This window comes from Poecilia reticulata, chromosome 8 (genome assembly GCF_904066995.2).
Source record: "Poecilia reticulata chromosome 8, P_reticulata-male-v2, whole genome shotgun sequence".
Taxonomy (NCBI): domain Eukaryota; kingdom Metazoa; phylum Chordata; class Actinopteri; order Cyprinodontiformes; family Poeciliidae; genus Poecilia; species Poecilia reticulata.
This window is the reverse complement of record NC_088837.1, coordinates 3512243-3538065: the sequence shown is the minus strand read 5'-3', so window position 1 is coordinate 3538065 and position 25823 is coordinate 3512243. Positions and strand designations below refer to the sequence as shown.

The following is a 25823-nucleotide window of genomic DNA, read 5'->3' as shown; positions in this document are numbered from 1 at the left end:
AAATCCTGACCATCCTCTTCATGAGAATGCCTGGAGAAAACAGAGTACCTTCAGTCAGAGGCTTTTTCAGATTCGCTGTAATACAGGATGCTGCAAGAGGTTTTCCCTGCCAACATCCATCACCAGCTACAATCACCCTTTTAATAATCTCAATTTATTCACTTACTATATTTAATTTTCCTTTGGGACCAATAAAGTATTTTTGAATGTGAATTTGAACTTTATTTGGAAACTTTAGGCTTGCTCATCATCTCCCCAGCTTGTAGTTGTATTGAAGCTCCACAACTTTCAAGAGAAAGCTTTGATTATGCAGATGGCAAGGACACAAAGATGGCCGGATCATGATGTTTGAGGATTTTTCCGCAGCAGGAGTTTTACTCGGTGAAGCAGCAGCTAGAGAGGGATCATGGTGTCAATGCTGTAACCAGCTGTGCTTCAAGATCTATCATAACAGGTGGGAAAAAGTCTCTAAACATCCCAAAGATGTTTAGAGACCTTCCCTGAGGGAAGGTCCTCAGGGAAGGTCCTGAGGACCTTCCCTCAATATACCAGGTCTGAATAGTGTGAGAGATACAGATTTACGGGCCGCATGTTATTCAAGGTGTTGTGTATAGGTCCACTTAGTGGACTATACATACTAGACCTCAACATTTGTTTGCTCACAAGCTTACTGCTAAGTTTATAATCTTTTTTGTTGTTGACTGTGGCCCAGCAGCTGAAATGTGTTTGCACATTTAAAGCTTCCTTGGTTTAAAAAATAACTGGTTCTTGATTAGTCCCTATACTTGTGTGGGAAGGTTAGCTTTCACCCCTTGATGGGTTTAGTGTGATCCCAATGTTTATTAGTCTTGATTTTTGTCCCTTGTACATAGTGCTGTGTTGGGTTTCAGCAAAGCAGCGTTTTTATTTTTAATTTGTATTTTATAAATTCTGTGTCAGTCTGGTAAGCAGGGAGTTTTTTCCAGTTCTCACCTATATTTAAGCATGTAATCTTTGGTGACAAATGATGACCAGTGAGGCTTCATTAAAAATTTGCAGTTGGAATGTGGAGAGGGAACTTAGTCCTATTACTAAGCGGAAGAAAATTTGTAGCTTTTTAAAAACAAAACATGTTCATATAACACTGGTGCAAGAAACACACTTGACAACTAATGAACACTTGAAGTGGAGGCACGACAGGGTTGGGGAAGTATTTAGCAAATCTTTACCAGACAAAGCAGAGGTGTTGCTGTAGGAGCTGTTTATCTTTTCCCTTGTTTATCTCCACCAGGGGGCATATGTCATTTTGAGTTCCAAGTAGTGCTGCAGGTATATCATGTTAAAGGGCCATATAAATAGTCAATTGGTGTCCCTCCTAAACATTTATTTCACCCTGTGTAATCTAATGACTTCATACCTCAGGTTTTTGCCTCCTTCACATATTGGATTTGTGATATTACAGTCGTGGCTAGTGATTTCAACTGCTATTTTGCCTCCATGTTGGATAAATCACCTGAGCTGAGGCTCCAGAACTGTTTCTGGACATTTTATACCTAATGTGCAGAAGGGCTAAGGCTGTACTTGACACCTGTAGTGAACTTGATCAGGTGGCTTATTGCCATTTACATTTTATTCCAGTGTACATAAAACTTGCAGTATAATCAAGTTTGTTTTCACTCCTAAAATTTCAGTAAGTAATGTTAAAAGTAGTAGTACTGGCGACATTATTATATTATTTGTTACCTATTTGTTTCTCTAATTAAAGTACTTCCTGGATATCATATTTGACTGTGGAGATGGTGTATTTTTGAACCAAGACCCAAAATTTTGATTATTTCTTTAAGAACAATAAGACTCTTGATTTATCTCCTGAGTTATTGTGGGATACCATAAAAGCTTATGATCTAGGGCTGATAGCCTGTAACTGATTCTCCTGAACTTAAAACGAGTAGCAGGGAGGAGTAAAGAAAACTCCTATTGGAACTGCATGAAGTTCAGACCAAACACAAATGATGTCCATCAGAAGAACTTAACAAAATACAAATAGTTAAGACTGCTTTGGAGTTTTTGCTAACAAAGAAAGCTGAAAAATGTATAATTTTTCATGAGGCAAAAGATGTATGGGTTTGCTAATAAGCTTAATTGGTACCTGGTCAACTTCTTAGAAACAGGGCCTCAACTCAGAATATCTCGTATATTAAAGATTCAACTGGTGCTCATAATTATAATGAAATAATCAATGATGCTTTAAAATAATTTTATGAACAACGACACACTACACAGTTTAACCCATCCTCAGATCAAGCTATGAGGGATTTTTTTTGCCATCCATCCATCCTTCATGCTTCTCTCTAATGGGGTCAGGAGTGTTGCTGGTGTCTGTCTCCAGCTGTCAACGGGCGAGAAGTAGGGTCACTGTGGACAGGTCACCAGTCCATCACAGGGCATGTCTATCATTTATTAGTTTAAAATCCATAACATAAACTTTCATTTTTTGTAAGTCAGTGCTTGTATACATACTGGGAGTGCTCATTGTTTGTTGTTGTGATCCATACAGTTTTCATGAGGTCCAGAAGTTCCACACCCAGATCCTGAGGGTAAAGGACCGAGACGACTTTCCCATGGTGCTGGTTGGAAACAAGGCTGACCTGGAGCAGCATAGAGTGGTACGCAGAGGCAGTCTTAGCCTGATTGGCGCCCTGGGCGAACCACCTTCATCAATCAACCCACCACCATCTGGGGGGAGGGGGGTTTATTGATAAAGGTTTGTTTTAGGTGCTGTTGACATTCAGATCAACTGTTGTAACATCAGTGGGGACCGGTGGGGGGGTTGTCAAAAGCCAAGAATAATAGCTGGGACTTTAAATCAGAAATTTACTGTGATTAACAAATTTTTTTTTAGTTCAGTTTCACAAGCCACACTCAGAGCTTATTAGTGCATGACAAGTAGAATCAAGAAATCATATAATAGAACCTGCTTGACAGCATGACATGGGCTAAAAAATCTCAAAGCAGCTCATCATGTACTGACCTAAAAAAATGTGAGAAAGTAATTGAAATTTTGCAAAAATGGCCTCCATGTCAGAGGTCAGAACCACTGCTGACCCTAAAAAAACACAAAGGCCCAAAATATTTTCAAGATCTCAAAGACCTCTTGGAAAATATTATGAGAGTGAAGTTGGACTGTAGTTAGTAATTATTTTAGTAATTGATTAATCTGATGATTAAGCAGATAAGAATAGGCATATTCTGCAAACTTTTAATTTAAGAATTCATAATATAACATAATAGAAATATGGTAAAATATGCAAACAAACAAATTCCTGTTAAGAAAATAAAAATGTTATTACCAAAAATAATTTTTTGTGGTTGATCATTTATAGAAAATGATTCCTCTGCAGCTAAAAAATCCTAACATCAACATGTGAAAACCCTTTCTGTTTGTCAAGTGTTCTATAATTTCATAGCTTCCCACACTTGAAAAGGACTACTTGAAGAGACTTCAGGATTTCATTCATTTTTGTATTTTCACCAATGAGTGAGAATCAATGAACATGTGAAAAACCTACAAAACACATACAAAATATTTTAACATACATTTTAGACATTTGGTTCAAAGTTAGTAATTTATCTTAATGACCAATTCCATTTTTAACCTTAGACATACATTTCTTTCACAATTTTAACCATAAATTCAAGTTTTAAATTATTAAATTCCATTTTTGGTTGAATCAAACAAATCCAAACATTTTAGAATGATTATTTTTTTCTTTTTCTTAAAACATAAGATTTACATTAAATATTTTAACATACATTTAATGGAACCAAACTCTAAAAACTAGCAGTGCAAACTGTTCCTTCAATAAATTCTGCATTTTTTTCTCAAATGCAAAACCAAAGTCAAAATACATTTTAATTGAGTCCAGTTAATGGCATACCGGTAGTCCTTGTTTAATCCAAGTCCTTTCCCATGAAATGCTACTTTTGGAGGCTGTGTTTGCCTTCCTCAGCTCTGTTGCAAAACCAGCAAAGTGGTTGGTGGATTCCTTATTACCCGTGTTGAGGGTGCTGCTGATTGGGCCAGATTTCTTTCACCTGCTGAGAAGTGCTGCAGCTTGGCACACTAATGTGTGCGTGTGTGTGTGTGCGCACACACACACAAATGTGTCTGTTCATGCACCCACACCTGAACTAATGAGCAGATTTGCGCAACACCTCCCACTCGATTTTGTAAGGTTTTACCTGGGAAGATCACATTTTTTAAGCGAGCTGGTTCCCTCTGCTTGGTCTTCTGCTGGGATGAGCACTACAAGGCGCCGGATGTCCCGATGGAGTATGGTGCCCTGAACCTTCTTCACCAATCCAGAACATTTCACAAGAGGTTTAGGTGCGTTTCCCAAACTATACCCACTTGGAGAAATTTTCACATAAACATCCCGGACTATGCCTTTGCAATCAGGATTCACAGCAACAACTCTACCTATCTTGAATTGCCCCCTTAGCACGTTTTGGTCGCAGAGCCAGACCACATCGCCAATAGCAACATTTCTTTCAGCAGTATGCCACTTGCCACGGACAAACAAGTTGGGACCTACAAGTTGACTCCAGGACCTCCAAAAGCAGTCAACTTTGTATTTCTTACAGCCTTTAAAGGGGTAAGTGGTATAGTCAAATGTCTTGAAATCTCCACTTTGTGTAGCTCGACCGAGCAACATGGTGTTTGGAGTGATGTACTGGATTCGATCTTTGTGGCTCTGTACTCTAGCATGAATATGTCTTTCGTTGGCTAGATTGGCAGTTAGCTTAACCATCATAAGAAACTCACTGAAGGTAAGGCCTTGCACTCAGCCAAGACTTTGGAATGCTCTCTTAATGATCTTGACAGCAGCTTCAGCTGCGCCGTTGCAATGAATCGGCTGGAAGAATTTTTCATGTCCAGTAAGTCCCATTTTTTGCAGCATACTCTTCAAGTGAGAATTTTCCTTGCTGTCTCAGGTAAGCATACATTTCTTGCAGAATGGGTTTTGCCCCAGTAAAGTTTGTACCTGGGTCAGACCTCACCTTCTGGGGATGACCTCTGATGAACGTAAACCTCTGGTAGGCAAGTATGAAGCTCTCTGTAGATGGTGTGTTTGCCAGTTCAACATGAATGGCTCTGCTTGACTTACAGCAGAACAACACACCCCAAACTTTCATGCTCACTCTTTTCTTGACATCATCTTTCACTTGGTAAGGGCCAAACAAATCAACAGATATAAACTGAAATGGTGCACTTGGACTAGACCTTTCTTCAGGCAGATCCCCTATTATTTGCTGACAGGTTTTCGCTCTTGCCTTTTTGCACACTATACACTTATCGACAACTTTTCTGGCAATGACTCGTCCTCTGATGACCCATGCTTTCTTCCGCATACGCAGCAAAGTCCCTGCCACTCCATTATGTCCTTCACTGTGTGCTGCTCGGGCTAGAAGAGTGGAAATCCAAGCCTGAAAAGGCAACAGAGGAACGGCTCTATGGTCCTCCTTAAAAGTCTGAACTCTGCCACTACACATCAAGAGCCCGCTTGTTCCATCTTTGTAGACAACCAATCTATCAGTCATTGTAGTCGGAATCAATCAATCAATCAATCAATCAATAAAATTTTATTTGTATAACACATTTCAGCAGCAAGGCATTTCAAAGTGCTTTACATAATTAAAATAAAAACAGCATGTGACATTGAATAAACAGTGAGAAAGAGATAAAAAAAAAAGATAACATTAAAACCCGCGCCCCTTTAGGACTTCAGTTAAACGTTGTTTAACTGGGATTCTAACCCTCAGGGACTTTAGTCAAAAACACCGTTTGACAAGGACTCCAACCTCTAGGATTTTAGTTGAACGCCGTCAACTGGGACTCTAAACTCCGTAGAACTTTAGCTAAACGTCGTTTAACTGGGATGTTTTCCGGGGGGCTTTACTTCATTAAAACATAGAAAAGAAATAAAAATAAATTAAAAACATTCTTCCTATCTGCACGAGGAGTTACCCTTAAGGAGTCTCCTCAAAGTAAGGGGGCTCCAAGAGCCTTACCTTTTGCCTTTAGTTGAAACTCTGTCAACTGGAACTCTAACTCTTTAGCCTTTAGTTATATCTCTGTTTAACAAGGACTCTAACCTTTATAGCCTTTAGTTAAATCTTTGTTTAACAAGGACTCTAACCTTTATAGCCTTTAGTTAAATCTCTGTTTAACAAGGACTCTAACCTTTATAACATTCTTCCTATCCGCACAAGGAGTTACCCTTAAGGGGTCTCAAAGTAAGGGGGCTCTAAGAGCCTTACCTTTTGCCTTTAGTTAAATCTCTGTTTAACAAGGACTCTAACCTTTATAGCCTTTAGTTAAATCTCTGTTTAACAAGGACTCTAACCTTTATAACTTTCTTCCTATCCGCACAAGGAGTAACCCTTAAGGGGTCTCCTCAAAGTAAGGGGCTCTAAGAGAATTACCTTTTGCCTTTAGTTGAGACTTTGTCAACTTTGACTCTAACCCTTTAGCCTTCAGTTAAATCTCTGTTTAACAAGGGCTCTAACCTTTATAGCCTTTAGTTATATCTGTTTAACAAGGACTCTAACCTTTATAGCCTTTAGTTAAATCTTTGTTTAACAAGGACTCTAACCTTTATAGCCTTTAGTTAAATCTTGGTTTAACAAGGACTCTAACCTTTATAGCCTTTAGTTAAATCTCTGTTTAACAAGGACTCTAACCTTTATAACATTCTTCCTATCCGCACAAGGAGTTACCCTTAAGGGGTCTCAAAGTAAGGGGGCTCTAAGAGCCTTACCTTTTGCCTTTAGTTGAAACTCTGTCAACTGGGACTCTATCCCTTTAGCCTTTAGTTAAATCTCTGTTTAACAAGGACTCTAACCTTTATAACTTTCTTCCTATCCGCACAAGGAGTAACCCTCAAGGGGTCTCCTCAAAGTAAGGGGGCTCTAAGAGCCTTACCTTTAGCCTTTAGTTAAATCTCTGTTTAACAAGGACTCTAACCTTTATAACTTTCTTCCTATCCGCAGAAGGAGATACCCTTAAGGGGTCTCCTCAAAATAAGGGGTCTCTAAGAGCCTTACCATTTGCCTTTAGTTGAAACTCTGTCAACTGGGACTCTAACCCTTTAGCCTTTTGTTAAATCTCTGTTTAACAAGGACTCTAACCTTTATAACTTTCTTCCTATCCGCAGAAGGAGATACCCTTAAGGGGTCTCCTCAAAATAAGGGGTCTCTAAGAGCCTTACCATTTGCCTTTAGTTGAAACTCTGTCAACTGGGACTCTAACCCTTTAGCCTTTTGTTAAATCTCTGTTTAACAAGGACTCTAACCTTTATAACTTTCTTCCTATCCGCACAAGGAGTAACCCTTAAGGGGTCTCCTCAAAGTAAGGGGGCTCTAAGAGAATTACCTTTTACCTTTAGTTGAAACTTTGTCAACTTTGACTCTAACCCTTTAGCCTTTAGTTAAATCTCTGTTTAACAAGGACTCTAACCTTTATAGCCTTTAGTTAAATCTCTGTTTAACAAGGACTCTAACCTTTATAAAAACATGGAAGACATCAAAACCCGCAGTCTAACCCTAATTTAGCCATAAGCAAATCTAAACAGGTGGGTTTTAAGTTGAGATTTAAAGGCACCCAGCGGAAATTGTACACCTTCTTGTGCTACCAGGCATAGGTCTCTGAACACATCTTGTCTTTCGCCAACTGTAATGACACCAGATGAAGGGACCACCTCCCACTTTTCTTTATCTGTGATCTTGACATGCAGGAACTTTTTTGCTGCTCTCCAAATCCATGCAACAACCCCTATCAGTTTTCTCAAACTGCTGAAGTGCCTGACGTCCACTAGTTGCTGGACTACTGCAGCTGCAGGCGGCATCCTAGAGATGATCACTTTATTCTGGACTTTAATGGATTTTGTTCTTTCATCTGACTTTGGGTAATTACAGCAACAAATGTTTTCTTCTGTATTTTTATAACATTGTCTCTTGCTTTCACAGCAACATCATTTGCAGATTTATTTGGCCACTCTCAGGAAATTGATGGAAACTTGGACCCAACTGCCACTCTGAGTCTTGGTTAAGTAAGCAGGACTTGCCCTTATGGTGATAATATCTGCAATATTTGCTGATCCTGGAATCCACCACCAGTCTTGGACATTAGTGCTGCTCTGAATCTCTCCAACCCGGTTGGCGAAGAAGGTCTGATATCCATAACGCTCGCTGTATTGCACCCAAGACAGTTTCACTGTCAACGAGATGGAACCACTTCTCAACTTTGATTCGGCAATGTTTCTGGAAATAGGTCTTTAACCAGGCTGCAAAGACTGCTCCGCATATCTCCGCTTTCACAGGGTCACCATTGCAGTTGAGTGGAGTCAGCTTAGCCTTAGACTCAACCAAACTCACACTGACACCATTAGTCACCATTAGGGCATTCCCAACGCAGGTACAACACAGCACCTTATGCATGCTCACTGCCATCAGAAAATGTGATGGCAATTGGACCTGCATGTGGGTCTGGTGGTGTCAGGGATCTAATGAATCTGAGTTTGCTCAAGTCAGCATATTCTAGCAGCTTTATGGACTCCTTTCGGAGTTCTTTGGACAGAGCAGCATCTCAGGTGTCTTTTGTGCAATACATTAGCTTTGCTTCTTGAAAAGCCCTTTGAACCAGAATAGCTCCTTTCTGCTTTGCAGGAGTCACAAGACCAAGTGGATCATAGAGGGCAGAGACCTGACATAACAGTTCTCTTCTGGTAAGAGGATTTGGGGTTTGTCCTTTTACTTCTTCTCTTAGCAGGTCCTGACCAAGGCGCATTTTCTTCTTCCTCTTGGAAAAGTTCACTGCAACCATGATATGCAGCTTGTCATCTTCAATGGTGTAATCCAGACGGAGGGCTTTATCTTTTTCAGTGAGCTGGTTAGGCAAGATCATGGTCTTTAACTCCATGTTAACTTCTCTTGACTCCTCCCTCCCACTTTGACTGGAGTAGACCCACGACTTCATGAAAAATCCTCCAGCTTTAAGGATTTGCTCGATGTTGGATATGAGGAGTTTCAGGTGGTCAATGTTGTTGTGAGATGTCAAGATGTCATCGACGTAGACGTCTTCCTCCAGCACACGTTTCTCCTCTTTGAATTGTGTGAATGGGGGTAGGCTGGCAGTCTCCCGCATGGCAACTTGGGCTATACAGCCAGGAGGTTTATCCCCAATATTGACCCTTGTTATGGCAAAATCTTCTATTTCAGCATCCTCAGTGTCACACCACAGAAAGCTGTGCAGATGAACCTCCTTCTCTTTTAACTACAGAGTTGTAAATTTTTTGGATGTCACCAAGGGCAGCAAAGACACCAGCTCGCAACCTCAGGAGGACAGCTCTGATCGGATTTAAGACATCAGGACTTGAACCCCGCTTTCTCTGAACCAGATTTAGGTGTTCTTTGGGACTGTAGTCTAGCAAGTAAGCAGAGAAGAAAGTGGTGTTGGTCTTTACACTCTGGGTTCTATGAACTTGAATCAACATGTCATTCAAACTCAGACCTCTGTACTTCTGGCTGCTGTTCCATACTAGTCTCACTGGAGTAGATATGGAATGTGGATTTAGTGCAATCAGATGACTTGTATACCACACTGGCCCAGTCCAGCTTTGTAGTACTTCTTTGGACAGTTTCACTGCAGCTTTGCGATCGACCATTTCATGGACTTGTGAAGCATAGGCCAATCTCCACTCTGGATGCTTTGCCAACCGTTTCCGTCCTGAGGAATGTAGCTTCTACTGCTTTCCTATTATTGGGGAGAGAAGCCAAATCTTCAGTCCATGGATATTTGGCGTGCCAGTGTGGTTCAGGGGCGTGGTGGTCACCATTCACATATGTCAAGCCATTTCTCACCGTCTCCATCTCTTTCTCCTCAGCCAGAGACATTTCCTTCCCTCTGGGTTGGTAATTCCCGCAGCGACATCCTCCACATTTTGGCATGCAGGCTGCTCCGAGGCTTTCCCATTCCCACCACTTCAGAAAGTCTTTGCTGGTAGTGGCCACATTGGATTGGATGAAAGGGGGCTTGGGAGACTGACAGGAAACTGAAGATTTGCAGACGAGTTCACCGTACTTGACTGCTGCAGTCCTCATTGATCTTGCAAAGTGTGTCTGATGTATGGGCCATTAAGGTAACTTCTTCAAAGAGGTCCGGATGTGTGCCTCCAGTCATCTTGCCAAGTGGTCCATTCACTAGGTCCCCGACAGAGCGAACTTTCTGAGGTACAAGTTTGACACGTACCTTAAGGAGGTAGCGCTTCGTTTCAACAGACATGCATCCCTCCAACACCATGAACCACAAGCGTTACATCTTCACTTCTAAGATTCAACTTACTTGCAGCTTTATTGGTAATGTAGTTTGTGTCTGATGCCAGGTCAATGAGGGTTCCAATTCTTTGTCCATCATTGTCTGTGACGTTAAGAATCATCAGGATAACTGGATACTCTTTTAAGCCATTCTCCTCTAGACGGCCTGTTTTAGTAACAGTGGAGTTGTATGCCCATGACACAACATTGCAGAAGGCATCTTTACATTGCTGAGCCAGCCCAGGTGGGAGTTTGGAAAGAAACTCTTCTTGGGCTTCAGTATGTCTTTTGCCCTCCGCTTTCTCTGAACCAGATTTAGGTATTCTTTGGGACTGTAGTCTAGCAAGTAAGCAGAGAAGAAAGTGGTGTTGGTCTTTACACTCTGGGTTCTTGCACAGGTTATCAGTTTTCTTACAGTAGTCACCATTATGGATTTCAAGGCACCGAGTTGCTGAACTATATCCCTCTTCTCTGATGGCTTTAGATTGATCCTAAAGCTTCTGCAGAAATAGTTTCTTCCTGTGCTTTGGGATCAACAATGCAGCCTGATATGTCGCTACTGTTCTTGGTTGTCTTGGTTCTGGCACATTTTAAGAACTTGGATTTCTCTCTGATGGGTTCAACGAGATCTTTCAGTTGATCTAGTTGTTCATCTATGGATTCTTGTGATCTCAGAGCTTGTCAAAGTAATTCTGGTGACTAGTGGTGTCTTTCTCAGTTGCATTATGGGTGAGCCAGTCTGTCTTTAAAGTTTCTGTAAGCTTACTCTCTATGGATTTAGTCACCAGCAGATTCTTTATGGCATCTACATTTCCTAGCTCATTTAAGTCACTAAGAGCCTTTTCCAAAGCTTGGATGAGTTCTATTATTTGTCTAAGTTGACCATTTCTCACTGGTGGAATTGCTTGTAATTCTTCAATAATCTCAAGAGCAATGGTAGCTTTGTTCCCAAATTGATTGTCCAGGACTCTGAAGATCTCATCTGATGAATTGTATGTTGACAGGCGTAAATCCTTAGCTACTGTTCCGGTGAACTGCTAGGTAACCACTCCCCTCTGTCACTCCCCTGCACCTTTCTGCAGCTCCTTTCTGCCTGTCTGTGAGGAGAACCAGGTGGACTCAATCTTCAATCTCCTAGCAATCAGAGTGCAGCTACTTTTGGTGTGACTGACTTGTCAGTCCTGGTTTGAGAGCATGAGATGCAAACAGTGCTGGAGCATTAAAGCTCAGAACTGTGTGAAAGTTTCAACAAGCTGTGAAAGACAGCCGGTAAGGCTCAATGCTTCTGCTCATGCTGAATAGCCTGTTGTATTAAGTTGTTTAGTCTTGTTGAGGTCAAGTTAGTAGGTTGAAAAGAAGAATAAAAAGAAGGAAAATACACTTGGTGTTTATTGGTTAAAGTAGAAAGAAAAAGGAAATGTTTGTTGTAATGTTTGTGAGGGTATTTAACAAATATTGATAAAAATGCTAATTTATTTATTGCTGTTGAATTTACTATAAAATATTTGCTGTTTATTATTGTTTTGAAATAATTGGTTTGAAGGGGTAGAAATCTGATTTTCACGATGTATTTACCTTGTTAATTTCAGAATGTAATAGACATGTTACTGTTTCTTTTGAGGTTTTTCACCTATGGGCTATTGAGCTATGTGAACCATCATGAAAAATAAAGATGAGTCAATGAAATTAAAGTCTCTTTGAGTGAAATCCAGTTCAAAGATCATAGTGGAAACGATCCCTTTCAAGTGGGGATCACACAGTAAACCAAACCGGAAGAGACTTGACAGCTACTTTCTCATTGAGACTATCAAGCAATTGAAACTTCTTTACTTCTTTCGAACCAGATGGTTCACCTTGTTTCTAGAGAGCCTCCCATTTTCTCCATCTGTAATAGTCTCGTTTACTTCCACATTCTTGCACTCATCCTCTGCAACGTGTAGAGCCAGGGACAGTTCCTTATGTGGTCCATATTGTCTCTCGGATAAGGAGTTTAGCTTTTTTTCCCATTTGTTTATCAGGAGATCATACATTCATTGATATTACATACATTTTGCAAAACTTGCATGACTTCTCCGATTTAAATTTTTTTTTTCCCTTTCCCCGTAGCGAACATAAATCACCGTACTTGCATAACAAAAACGAGACAAAATAAGTATAAATACATAAAAAAAGAATACATTAACAAAACAATCAAAAAAAGGGGGAGAAGGAGTAGAACGGCATTGAGAAGCTAAAAGGCAACAATATTTTACCCATTCTGTAAATTTTAGTCGCATGAGATTTTATGTATGTCACAAAAGTTGCCCACTTGAGTAAATTTTGCTGAACTACCTTTCACTGTTAATAATTATTTTTCGATTTTTTAAGCATGATCTTACAGTATTAAGCCATTGTGAAGTAGATGGAGGTGTAGGAGATTTCCAGCAGAGCAAAATACAGCGCCTGGCAAGGAGAGAACAGAAAGCCAAGACCTCCCCCTGTAGGGGCGACAGGTTAAGTGAGGTCCCAGGAATTCCAAAAAAGGCAATTAGTGGATCGCTTTGGATCTGGATTCCCAAAACCCCTGAGAGAGTATGGAAAAGACATAGTTCCAAAATTTTTGTAAGTGCAACCTACATTACATCTAGGAACATTAGGATAATTGAGAAAATAATCCAAGTTGGATCCAATCAGAATAATTCTTAATTTAGGTTCATCTGCTGGAGGAAGTGGCAAATTGTAAAACACAAAGACAACCAGATGGTGCAAAACTAGTGAATTGTATTAGAATTTACAATATATACAGGTTAGTCAAACAGTTCATAAAGTCCAGGATGGTTTCCTTAGTCCAAAGAGTTCAGCAGTTTCTTGCTGGTAATGAAAGGAATAATGAAAAAAAAAAATCCAGTTCTTTTTGGAGTGTCCAGTCTAGAGTGAAGATTTATGGCCAACCAATTCAGAAGACGTTCCTCGGTGATAGGAAGTTGATGGGGTGTGGTATTTCTGTGATCTGCTGTTGGGTTAGCTCGCCAGTCTGGACGTTATGATACCAGACAAGTATCATAACGTATTCTCGTTATGTATTCTCTTGAAGTAGAATCCTTGAATGGGAATCTGTAACAAACCTGGCCTGTATAAACAGGCCATCCATCCATTTTCTTTACACCCTTGTCCCATGGTGGGGTTGGGAGGGGTGCTGGTGCCTATATCCAGCTAACGTTCCGGGCGAGAGGCAGGGTACACCCTGGACAGGTCGCCAGTTTGTCGCAGGTCAACACAGAGACAGACAGGACAAACAACCATGCGCGCACACACACACACACACACACACACACACCTAGAGACAATTTAGACAGACCAATTAAACAGTCACTGTGAGAGGAAACCGGAGTACCCGGAGAAAACCCACCATGCACAGGGAGAACATGCAAACTCCATGCAGAAAGACCGGGGCTCGAACCCAGAACCTTCTCGCTGCAAGGCAACAGCTCTACCAACTGCGCCACTGTGCAGCCGTATAAACGGGCCTAAATAATCAATCCCACATGTACATGTCTTATCCTACAATGAAATGAGTTTACATAATAAACTTATGCAATAGTGTTTTATAAATGTAAAGAATTTCAATTTGAATATTTCATCTAAATGATGAAACGTATTTAGATCAGTGTATGACCGAGCTCAAACAGGCTAGGGAGGCTAGTGCTAGCATGCTAGCTCCCGAACAACAACACTGACCAGTTCCCACTTGACAAACTGTGATCGCTAGAACGTTTGGCTGAACTTTCACACGTCTGCAAGTTAAAAGGCACACGATTGAGGGATGCACAGTAGACATTAGATAACGGTTTTGAAAACAGACCAGAAGCCTACCTGCATATCAGCGTCTCCTACCTAGGGTGCCGTTCATCAGCTACATAAGCAGCAGCTGTCAATCTAGGACGCTGACGTGAAGCTGTCACGTGACTTTAAAACCGCGCGAGAACAGTGTTGTTCTCGCTTGGTTTAGTTTGTACTGAATAAATTAAGAAAAGGAGGATTTTTATCTTTTATTAAATCTTTAAATAAAATAAATAAAACAAAATTTAACAAAATGGAAAATAAAATAAATAAAACTGAATCTAACAAATTATCCTGGTTACATAAGCTCGGGCAAAAGAAAAACATATGACTTAAGTTGCAAGGTGAGGTCTGGCATCTGTCACACTGGACCAAAATTGAAGGAAAATTTTTAGACAGAGATTTTGAGAAGTGGACTATATCACTTTAAACTGTACAAGCTGTAACCTGGCACATGGTGTGCTTTGGCGTATGCTGAGAATAACTTTATCCCACCTTGAATCAGACAGTTCAACACCCAATTCACGTTCCCAAACAAATCTGGTTTTACCTGATGAATCGGGCTCAATTGCCATAAGCTTTCCATATATATTAGAAAAGAGTGATTTCAGATTGGGTTTCCAAACTAGAAGGTCGACCCATGGTGAGTCAACAGGAAGAGTTGGAAAATTTGGGAACAGCGAAGAAACACAAATTTTGAAATAGAAAAACAGATGAGAAGTAGGTAGGTTAAATTTTGAGGACAACTCTGAAAAACTAACAAATAGACCATCTTTATAGAGATCTCTCATTGTACTAATGCCTCTCTCATGCCAAACTCTGTAGCCAACATTAGTAGTCGCGGGAGAAAATATATGATTTTATAATAATGGCATTTTATTAGAGGGAGACATAAATTTAAAATGGGACCTAAATTGTGACCACATCTTAAGTGTAGAGAGCACTATAGGATTGTAGTAACAGAGGATAGTTTAATTGGTAGTGATGAATAGATAATTGAGGCAGGTGAAAAAGATATAGAAATAGATTGAATTTCAAGTTTACACCAGATCAGATTAGGTGAATTTAGCCAATAAATCAATTTATGAATATGTGAAGACCAGTAATACATTGCAAAATTGGGTAGGGAAAGACCACCACTTGTGGTGAACTGTTGCAATAGAGAAAGCCTCAGTCTGGGGGCCTTTATGCTCCACAAAAAGGAAGAAACCATCTGATCCAGGGACTTGAAGAACCGTTTAGGCAAAAATAGAAGGATACGTTGAAATAAAAAAATAAATCTAGGTAGAACATTCATTTTAATAACATTAATCCTGCCAATTAGTGAAAGAGGGAGAGAGTGCCACCTCTGAAAGTCTGATGCGATTTGAGAGACTAGGGGGGCAAAATTCTGAGAAAACATTGAGGGCAGAGTACGTGTAATATTAATTCCCAGGTACCTAAACCCTGAGGGGCTGAGTATAAAAGGAATGTCAGATTGCCTAAGTTCCAAAGCCAATGAATTTACTGGGTAGCAGTTTATCATTCACTTTTAAGTAAATTAATTTTGTAGCCAGAGAAAAATCAAAATTTTTCAAGAATATCCAAAATTGGAGGAAGACTATGTAAAGGATCCGAAACATACAAGAGAAGGTCGTCTGCATATAAGGACAGTTTAAGCTCAACACCAGAGCGTATAATTCCATGAAAAGAAGAGAGGGATCTTAGGGCAGCAGAAAGAGGTTCAATGGCTAATGCAAACAAGAGAGGAGAAAGAGGACAACCCTGTCGGGTACCATGTCCCAACGGAAAATAATCAGATTGGACGGAATTAGTGACAATACAAGCCTGAGGAGATGAATAAAGTAGCTTGATCCAGGCCAAAAACCTTTCTCCAAAACCAAACCTATTGAGAACGGCAAAGAGGTACTCCCATTCCACTCGATCAAAGGCTTTCTCAGCGTCAAGAGAAATGATCACCTCTGGAGACGTGGGGCAATGAGCTCAAAAGATTGCATTCAATAATGTACGAATATTAAAAAACAAATGACGACCTTTGATGAATCCATTCTGTTCATGCGAAATAATCTGAGGAAGCACTGTCTCAAGCCGAGTTGCGAGTATTTTAGCCAAAATCTTAAAATTCATATTTAAGAGCGACAGGGGCCTATAAGACTTGCAAGCAGTGGGATATTTACCCCTCTTCAACAGGAGAGAAATTGAAGCCTGAGCTAAGGTGGGGGGCAACAGTCCACGCCCCAGGGACTCATTATAAACCTCAAGAAAAAGAGGAGCTATCTTGTCTTTAAATTTCTTTAAAAATTTGGCAGGAAATCCGTCCGAGCCGGGGGCCTTACCATTCTGCATATTTTTGATTGATGTAAAAATTTCTTCCAATTTAATGGGAGCATCAAGTTGATCAGAAACCAATTCATTTATCCTAGGAATGTCAATATTCTGAAGAAAGGCAAATAACTCATCGGAGTCCGATTTTAGTTCAGATTTATACAGATCACAATAAAATTTCTTAAAAATGTCACTGATAGAGACAGGATCGGAAACGAGATTGCCTAACTGATTCTTGATTTGTGATATTGTGCGAGAGCTAGCTTTTCGTTTCAGTTGTTGCGCCAAGAACCTACTTGATTTTTCTCCATGCTCATAATAAGGGGCTCGAGATCGAATCAAGAGACGCTCCGCATCAGATGTTGTTAGGAGATCAAGTTCAGTTTGGAGATCCTGTCGTTGCTTCAGTAAAGCATGTGACGGATTAGTGGCATTTTGCCTGTCAATATTCTGAATTTTTGTTGATATTTCTAATATCTTAGCACGTAGAATTTTATTAACATTAGCTGAAAAAGAAATAATCTGACCCCGAAGATAGGCTTTTAATGTTTCCCATAATAATGAGAAAGAAACTGTGCCACTCTTGTTAAACGTAAGGAAATCATCAATTACTGATAGGATGAATTTATTGAATGGCTCATCTGATAACAGAGGAGACTATTAAATCTCCAACGAGGGCAAGAACAGAGTTTATTCATGAAGTTTATATCAAGGCTTAAAGGGGAATGATCTAAAATAATAATTGGATAGTATTCAGAAGATGTGACTCTGCGCAATAAAGAGCCATCAACAAAAAAATAATCTATACGGGAATAGGACTGGTGTACCTGAGAGAAAAAAGAATACATCTTTGTTAGTGGATTACATGCCCTCCATGGATCTAAATACCCATTTTGGGTCATAAAATCCGAAGAGTAGATTTGATTAAATGATTCTGCTGTGTTTTTGTGTAAGTACGTTTTGTGATGTCCAAGTGGGTAAACAGATAAAGAACTGTCAAAGATAACAGCAAAGTGATCCGACAGGACAATATCAGTTACAGAGACATTGGAAATATTCACACCCTTACTGATAACCAGGTCCAGTGTGTGTCCATGTGTGTGTGTTGCTTGTTTGATATGTTGTGTTAGACCAAAACTCTCTAATATATTACAGAGCTTTTTAGCCCCTCGGTCTTGGGGGTTGTCAACATGAATGTTGAAATCACCAACAATTATCAAACAATCGTAATCAATACATATGAGAGATAGAAGCTCATTGAAGTCCGCAAAGAAATTTTCCACATATGTTGGTGTTTTGTATAGAGTTAGTGTCAAAGTTCGTTTGTGGCCTTTTACCTCGATTCCAAGATATTCAAAAGAGAATTTACTACAGTTCATGGTATTCCTAAATATTGAAGCCACGCCTCCTCCTTTTTTGTGTTTTCTATTTTCACTTAAATTGTAAGTAGGAGGTGCTGATTCAATTAATGCAATTGCTTCATTATTGTCATTCAGCCATGTTTCTGTCAGAAATAAAACATCAATATTATGCTCAGTGATGAAATCATTAATTAATACAGCTTTAGCACAGAGAGATCTGGTATTTAAAAGAGCCAATTTAAGTGACTTGGAGGCTGAAAGTTCTTCAGTCTGAGGTTCCTTTAGGCAGGAGATCAGTCTGAGGTGTGAATTAAGACCACTGCTTTTTGTATTTCTGTTTTTTGTAACTTTTCTTGCAGTGATAGGTATTGTCCTGCTATGAAATGTTGGGGGGCCAGACACATTCTGGTGGAAGACGGTTGTAAAGATAGTATCTGGACCCTGGTCTCAGACCTCATATTACCTGAGTTGAGGGTGCTGCTGATTGGGCCAGATTTCTTTCACCTGCTGAGAAGTGCTGTAGAGTGGCACACTAATGTGCACGTGAGTGTGTGCGCACACACAAATCTGTCTATTCATGCCCCCACATCTGAACTAATGAGCAGATCTGCGCAACACTCTTTGACTTAACAAATCAGCTCTGTGTAGGGCTGATTTGTTGACCATTTTCTGGATTAACTGGTTAATTACTGGATAGCAAAATGTGATTAATGGATTAAAACCTCCACTAGAGAAGTTTTGGATAGAACATTACAGACAAAGGGTTTCCTTTTATGTTAAATGCTAAATGTATGATTCTTTTTTTTTTGTTTTTGTACATTTTTGGCATAATTACTGATCTGAGTGTATTGTTCTTTTAACAAATCATCTTTTTATAGCTTGTGTACTATAATGATTAGAATCATTCACACAACTACATAGGGACTTATCAGAGATTTGAAGGTGTTAGTTGGCCTTTTCGTTCTGTGAGTCCTTACTTGATTTTACATGAAGCTGGGTGTGTCTGCAGATCTCCAGGGAGGATGCTCAGGCGTTTGCCATAGAGAACAAGATTCACTACATGGAAGCTTCTGCCAAGAATCGCTACAATGTGGATGAAGCTTTCATGGAGCTGGTGCAGATCATCAGGTAGAGGCTTTCTGCATTTCTGTCTGTCTGTCTGTCCCTCCCTTCCTTTTTTCCATTTTTCTCATATGCTTATCCCTAGTGGGGTCATGATGGGTGCCTTCCTCCAGCTGGGCCAGTTCATCGCAGCATTTGGGATGCTTACATGTTTAACTTGGAAGTCCATTCATCCATCCATTTTTTTCTGCTTCATCCGGGGTCGGGTCGCGGGGGCAGCAGCTTCAGAAGGGAGGCCCAGACTTCCCTCTCCCCAGCCACTTCTTCCAGCTCCTCCGGGGGAACCCCAAGGCGTTCCCAGGCCAGCTGAGAGTCATAGTCCCTCCAGCGTGTCCTGGGTCTTCCCCTGGGTCTCCTCCTGGTGGGACGTGCCCGGAACACCTCACCAGGGAGGCGTCCAGGAGGCATCCTTACCAGATGCCCGAGCCACCTCAACTAGCTCCTTTTGACGTGGAGGAGCAGCGACTCTACTGAGTCCTTCCCGGATGACTGAACTTCTCACCTTATCTCTAAGGGAAAGCCCAGCCACCCTGCGGAGGAAATCCATTTCGGCCGCTTGTATCCAGGACCTTGTTCTTACGGTCATGACTCAAAGCTCATGACCATACATGAGGGTGGGAACGTAGATAGACTGGTAAATCGAGAGCTTCGCTGTTTGACTCAGCTCTCTCTTCACCATGATGGACCAGTACAGCGCCCGCTTCACAGCAGACGCTGCACCAATCCGCCTGTCGATCTCCTGCTCCCTTCTTCCCTTATTCGTGAACAAGATCCCCAGATACTTAAACTCCTCCACTTGGGGCAGGGCACTCTCCCCGACCCGGAGAAGGCACTCTACCTTTTTCCGGCTCAAGATCATGGTCTCAGATTTGGAGGCACTGATCCTCATCCTGGCCGCTTCACACTCGGCTGCAAACTGCTCCAGCAAGAGCTGCAGATCATAACCTGATGAAGCCAATAGGACCACATCATCCGCAAAAAGCAGAGATGCCACCAAAACGGCCACCAAAACGGATCCCCTCAACACCTTGGCTGCATCTAGAAATTCTGACAATAAAAGTAATGAACAGAGTAGGTGACAAAGGGCAGCCTTGGTGGAGTCCAATTTTCACTGGAAACGACTTACTTCCAGCAATGCGGACCAGACTCTGACACCGGTCATACAGGGGCCTGATAGCCCGTATCAAAGGGCCCGGTACCCCATACTCCCAGAGCTCTCCCCACAGGGCCCCCCGAGGGACACGGTCGAACACCTTCCCCAAGTCCACAAAACACATGTAGACCAGTTGGGCGAACTCCCATGCACCCTCCAGGACCCTGCTGAGGGTGTAGAGCTGGTCCAGGGTTCCACGACCAGGACGAAAACCACACTGCTCTTCCTGAATCCGAGGTTCGACTATCCGACGGACCCTCCTCTCCAGGACCCCTGAATAGACCTTACCAGGGAGGCTTAAGAGTGTGACCCCTCTATAATTGGAGCACACTTTCCGGTCCCCCTTTTTGAACAGGGGGACCACCACCCCAGTCTGCCAATCCAAGGGAACTGCCCCCGATGTCCATGCGATATTGCAGAGTTGCGTCAGCCAACACAATCCTGCAACATCCAGAGCCTTAAGAAACTCCGGGCGGATCTCATCCACCCCCGTGACCCTGCCACCGAGGAGCTTTTTAACCAGCTCAGCGACCTCGTCCCCAGAGATTGGAGAGCCCAACCCAGAGTCCCCAGGCTCAGCTTCCTCAACAGAAGTCGAGGTCAGCAGCACACCATCTCTACTATAAACAGTGTTAGTGTTGCACTGCTTCCTCCTCCTGAGACGCCGGATGGTGGACCAGAATCACCTTGAAGCCGTTCGGTAGTCTTTCTCCATGGCCCCTCCAAACTCCTCCCATGCCCAAGTTTTTGCCCACCTGGGCCGGGTGGCTCGGGTGGGCAAAAAAAACAAATCAAGCAAAATTAGGGTCAAACGTTAGTGCTACGTTTGTGCTGGTTTGTGCAGCAAGAATTTTCGTTTGTGCCGCTATCATTTTAAAGATATAAAGAAAGTTGGATTTCATAAAAGTTGAGGGGCTGGTTGACCTTTTGCCCTTTAAACTTTCATTAATATCTTCAAAGCCAAAGCAGCACAAACAAAAAATTTTGCTGCACAAACCAGCACAACGTAGCCGAGTTGATTGACACCCATTTTGTCTGATTTGAAGAAGGTGCGGGGGGTGGTTGACCTTGGATAACCTCTAGAAACATTTCTTCATATCTTTAAAATGATAGTGGCACAAACGAAAATTTTTGCTGCCCAAACCAGCACAAACGTAGCACAAACATTTGACACCAATTTTGTCTGATTTGAAGAAGGTGGGGGGGCCAACTTCACTCAGGTCCCGAGCCGCATGCCGCTTCGCCCGCCGGTACCCATCAGCTGCTTCTGGAGTCCCACAGGCAAAAAAAAATGGATACGACTCCTTCTTCAGCTTGACGGCATCCCTCACCGATGGTGTCCACCAGCGGGTTCGAGGGATGCCGCCGCGACTGGCACTGACAACCTTGCGGCCACAGCAGAAGCCGCCTTAGCAATGGAGACACGGAACATGGTCCACTCAGACTCAATGTCCCCCACATCCCCTGGAACGTGTTCGATGTTCTGCCGGAGATGGGAGTTAAAGCTCCGTCTCACAGGGGACTCCGCCAGACGTTCCCAGCAGATCCTCACAACACGTTTGGGCCTGCCAGGTCTGACCGGCTTCCTCCCCCACCACCGGAGCCAACTCACCACCAGGTAGTGGTCAGCAGACAGCTCTGCACCTCTCTTCACCCGAGTGTCCAAGACATACGGCCGCATATCCGATGAAACTTGGAAGTCAAACATGTAAATGTTTTCTTGCATAAATGGAACCTATTGTGCAAAATATACTTTCTGCACATTTTTGCTCTTCCATTGAAAGAAAACTAAAGTAAAGAAAAAATATTCAGTTTTTTTCCAGCAAGACATTGATGTTTATTGGTGTCTGGAAAACAAGCCATTTTAAAAACATTATTATTATTAATAATAATTTGTATCTAATTAACATCTAATGAGTTAAACAGCTCATTCAAAGAAGCGAAACTGAGGAGGTGAAATCTCATAATCTGAGAATTATTTTGTGCAAAAATTAATGAACATGTTTTGTAGCCCATAGACAAATCCTAACTTGTTCATGTTAGTATAGTATGTTACCTTTAAGATATCTTAGATGTAAATAATTAGACTCCAAGTACACTCACACACCAGTCATAATGCAGTGTTAACAGTTTTTGTGTATAAATGTGAATCTGATCCCATTTTTATTTTGTCTGTCTCCATCTTCCTCATTCAGACGGTTTCAGGAGATGGAGAGTCCTCCTCCTCCAACTCAACAAACTGGGAAACAGAACAGTCGTGGCTGTCCCTGTGTCATCCTGTAGGCATCGTTACTATGGACACCAAACCCTCATCCCACTTGAGCTTGTACAAAGAAATGTGTGTGTGCGTGTGTGTGTGTGTGCGTGTCAGAGTGAGTGACAGATAAGGTCTATCAACCAACCTTCCAGAACATTTTCTTTTCCATTTTCCAAAACCTATTTTTTGTTCAGCCTATAATTTTTTGTATTATTTTTACGAGAAGAATGTAAAGACAAGGTTGTCTACAGCAGCAGATAGAGAAACAGGAAGTGAAACTTCTCACATCAGAGCCTGATGTACAGAAGAAGAGCTGCCTCATCATTCTATGACAGACTGCATTCTGAAAGCAGACCCTGGGTGTAGATTTTAGTCAGAAAGCATTTCACATTTTTGTGCAATGTGGCACGCCCTAAACTAGTCATGGGCTGTTCTGTCATCTCCCAGGACTTCCTAAGGGGGGCAGCAGAGCCTGACGGCAGAAATAACATGCCTGATTCGTAGTGTGCTTATGCTTTGAGTTCTGTCTACAGTTTGGGTGGAGGTTATCACCAGTAGCCATAGCAACTATAAATACTGTGGCTTCTCTGCTCTGATCATATCTAAAGTATTTCACCTGGTGTTTTTGCAATGCATGGCCCACATATGTTTGGTGCTTTAGTGGGGAAATCATGTTTTTATGAAATATTACATAGACTTCAGCTGGATGCAGTATTTCTTAACCCTGTTGCGCCGGATTTTCGAGCGTCTGCCTAAATAAATCTTCCTTATTTTAATTGTAAGTAGTTCTTTAAATGTCCAGTGAGATTATATACTTACCCTGGTATCCATAACAACCGGAACTTTCAATATCCAGCAAGTTATTTTCGCAATATACCGTCTATTAAACGAGTGCCCCCCGATGAATTACGCTTTCTGCAGCTGCGAAGTTTCCGTATTAACCCGATACTTGCTGGAAAGTGCAACATCTGCCCTTTTAGAAACCGTTGGAATTTTTCAGATAGTGCTACGTGTGAGGGAATTATGATACTGCAAATTTAGAGGTGTCGGCGCCGACACGTCCAGTCTAGAAGGGTTATTAACGGAACTCATTCCTTTATTTGCACACCCAGGGCACTTATTCATCGACCACAGCATCTGTACTAGGATAAGAGCAGATTATCAGGGTAGTAATTTGCCACAGAAGCAGCAGTGAAGACAGTATTTTAAGAATGACCCTGAGCTTTTGGGGTAGATTGTGCTTCAGTAAGTCCCCTAGTGTTCATGTTTTCTGTTAACTTTAAAAGTAATAGTTTTAAATCTGCACAGTGGCGCAACACAGTGTGCTGTGTTGCCCTGTGACAGACTGGCGACCTGTCCAGGGTGACCCCGCCTCTTGGCCGGAACTTTAGCTGGAGATAGGCACAAGCAACCCTCCCATCCCCACCACGGGAGAAGGGTGTAAACAAAATGGATGGATGGGTGAAGTTTTAAATCACACATTTCTGCATTTGGCTGAAGAAGAGGAAGTTAATAGTTCAGTGCTTTACTGCATCTACGTTCCAAGAAACAAATAAGAAAATAACCACAATTAATGAAGAACGATGATTTCTCACAGAATTAAAGGACAAAATAAATTAAACAGTTACATGTGTAATCAGAAGAGCTGGATTTGGGTCTAGAGCAAGTTTTGGTTTCCTAACCACTAAGGAAAAAAGCTTTTACTAATGCAAATTACAGTACATTAATAGGTAATCCTTTACATCAGGAAATGATTGCCTTTGCTGCTTTAATTCATTCATTCATGAATCAATTCAAATATGAATTGATTCATGTTAAGTTCAATATCTCCTTGCTGTTTCCAAAGAAATGTAGTATAATTTTTTGAAATACTTGAATATTGTCTATATTCATAAAAATTCCAAAATATTCAGATAACTCAACTTATTTAAGCCTATACATTTTATATAAAGAACAAAGTTTGCAAAATATGCACTAAGAAAAAAAAAAAACTTTTGTGGCCACCCCCAAAAATCTGAGCTCTGGGCTGCTACCCCTGTAAACCCATTCCAAAGTTTTCCCAGGTAACCAGAGTCCTGATGGAGGATTGTTTAATTGTTGTGATTGGTTGTGAAATCCTGATCAGTCCATTCACAATGCTGTGCCTCTGCAAAGGAGGAATAATATATGTTAAAGATAATTTGCTGTAATTTTCATTTGAAAAATGTTTATTATCATTTTCCCAAACGCAGCTTTGTTGTTTCATTTCTTGTTGACAGTATTACTCCCCAGCAGCAGCAGTGGCCCGGGGGACGGAGCGTTCAGGGCCATTTGGCTGCTGTCCATAAAGGTTCAGGTTAAAATAAAATAAAAAACAACCTGGACATTTTAACTCCTAGATGAATTATTGGACATGCAGATATACTTCCTACATGATTCTTTTATTGGGGACAGGTGAGGTGGTATTTGTGGTTTTATAACTGCTAGTTTCAGATAGTCAGCCACCTTTGTATTCTGATTAGTAAATGGATTAAAGTTGTAATGAACTTTGTGAGATGCAAACTACACTATGGTCCTGGTGTTCATTTCACGTTGGATGGGGTTGGTTCACCTCTCAACAGTTTTCCAAATCCACACGATTACAGCGAAGCCTCTCATTTATTTGGTTTCCAACATAAGAAGGGATGTGTCGTTCAAAGCTTTACCTGAAACTGTAGCAAACATTGCTTTGTCCTGGAGTGTAAAACAATCAGTTTTCTTATGACAGTGTTGTCAGCACATTATCACCACTGTCAGGAGATCACAGGGAATTTATGTATATACTCAAATCTTACAATAGACAATTCAAATTAGGCACTTTCGCAGCTTTTTATTTTAGAACAAGATGGAGTTTTGTGACCTCCCATAGCGCTATCAAAATGTTCACATTTCTGTTTGTTTTTTTAAGAGGCATCATTTTTATCTGAAAACCTTCAATTCACATATCCAATTTTCATTTTGTTTTTTTTACATGTTTAAACATCAATAAAATATTTCTAGAAAAATTGTCTTGTGATTTTTTTGAGAACCAGATCTAATTGGAAAAAGTCAAATTGGTAAAATGTCATTTAAGTAAACCATTGATTTCATAAAGTCAGCAAAGTTAATAACTTTGAGGATGAGAAATTGATGCAAATAACAGCAGAAAATGCAAAAATGGATAGTAGTATTAGAAAGTAGCAGAGTGAAGAAAAATTATCTTGTCCTCCAGAAGTCTAAATCTATTGCAGCAAAATTACAGAGATACAATAACCTAAACCAATCCTGGTATAAACTTTATGCAACAATTATGGGCAATTACAAGAGCAGCATCAGAAGATGGTTCTTTTAAGGAGCCTGATCTGTGAATGAAGACACGAAGCAATGGTTTTAGTTTTGGTGTATATATTACTGATATGGAATTAGTCTCTCATTG

General features: G+C 41.0%; 1 protein-coding gene across 2 annotated transcripts in view; it reads left to right on the top strand.

Moving 5' to 3' along the window:
• The window catches only part of rras (RAS related), a 42572-nt gene extending 17159 nt beyond the window's left edge, over positions 1-25413 (top strand). The window contains exons 4-6 of one of the 2 annotated variants that reach the window (XM_008415020.3): positions 2537-2645; positions 18868-18986; positions 22329-25413. In XM_008415020.3, the coding sequence (XP_008413242.1) occupies positions 2537-2645; positions 18868-18986; positions 22329-22416 (316 nt within the window). In that variant the 3' untranslated portion in view covers positions 22417-25413. Of the gene's footprint in view, positions 1-2536; positions 2646-18867; positions 18987-19065; positions 21527-22328 lie in introns of those variants that run through there. The other variant, XM_081609645.1, reaches the window with a different exon arrangement.
• Positions 25414-25823: the final 410 nt, after the last annotated feature.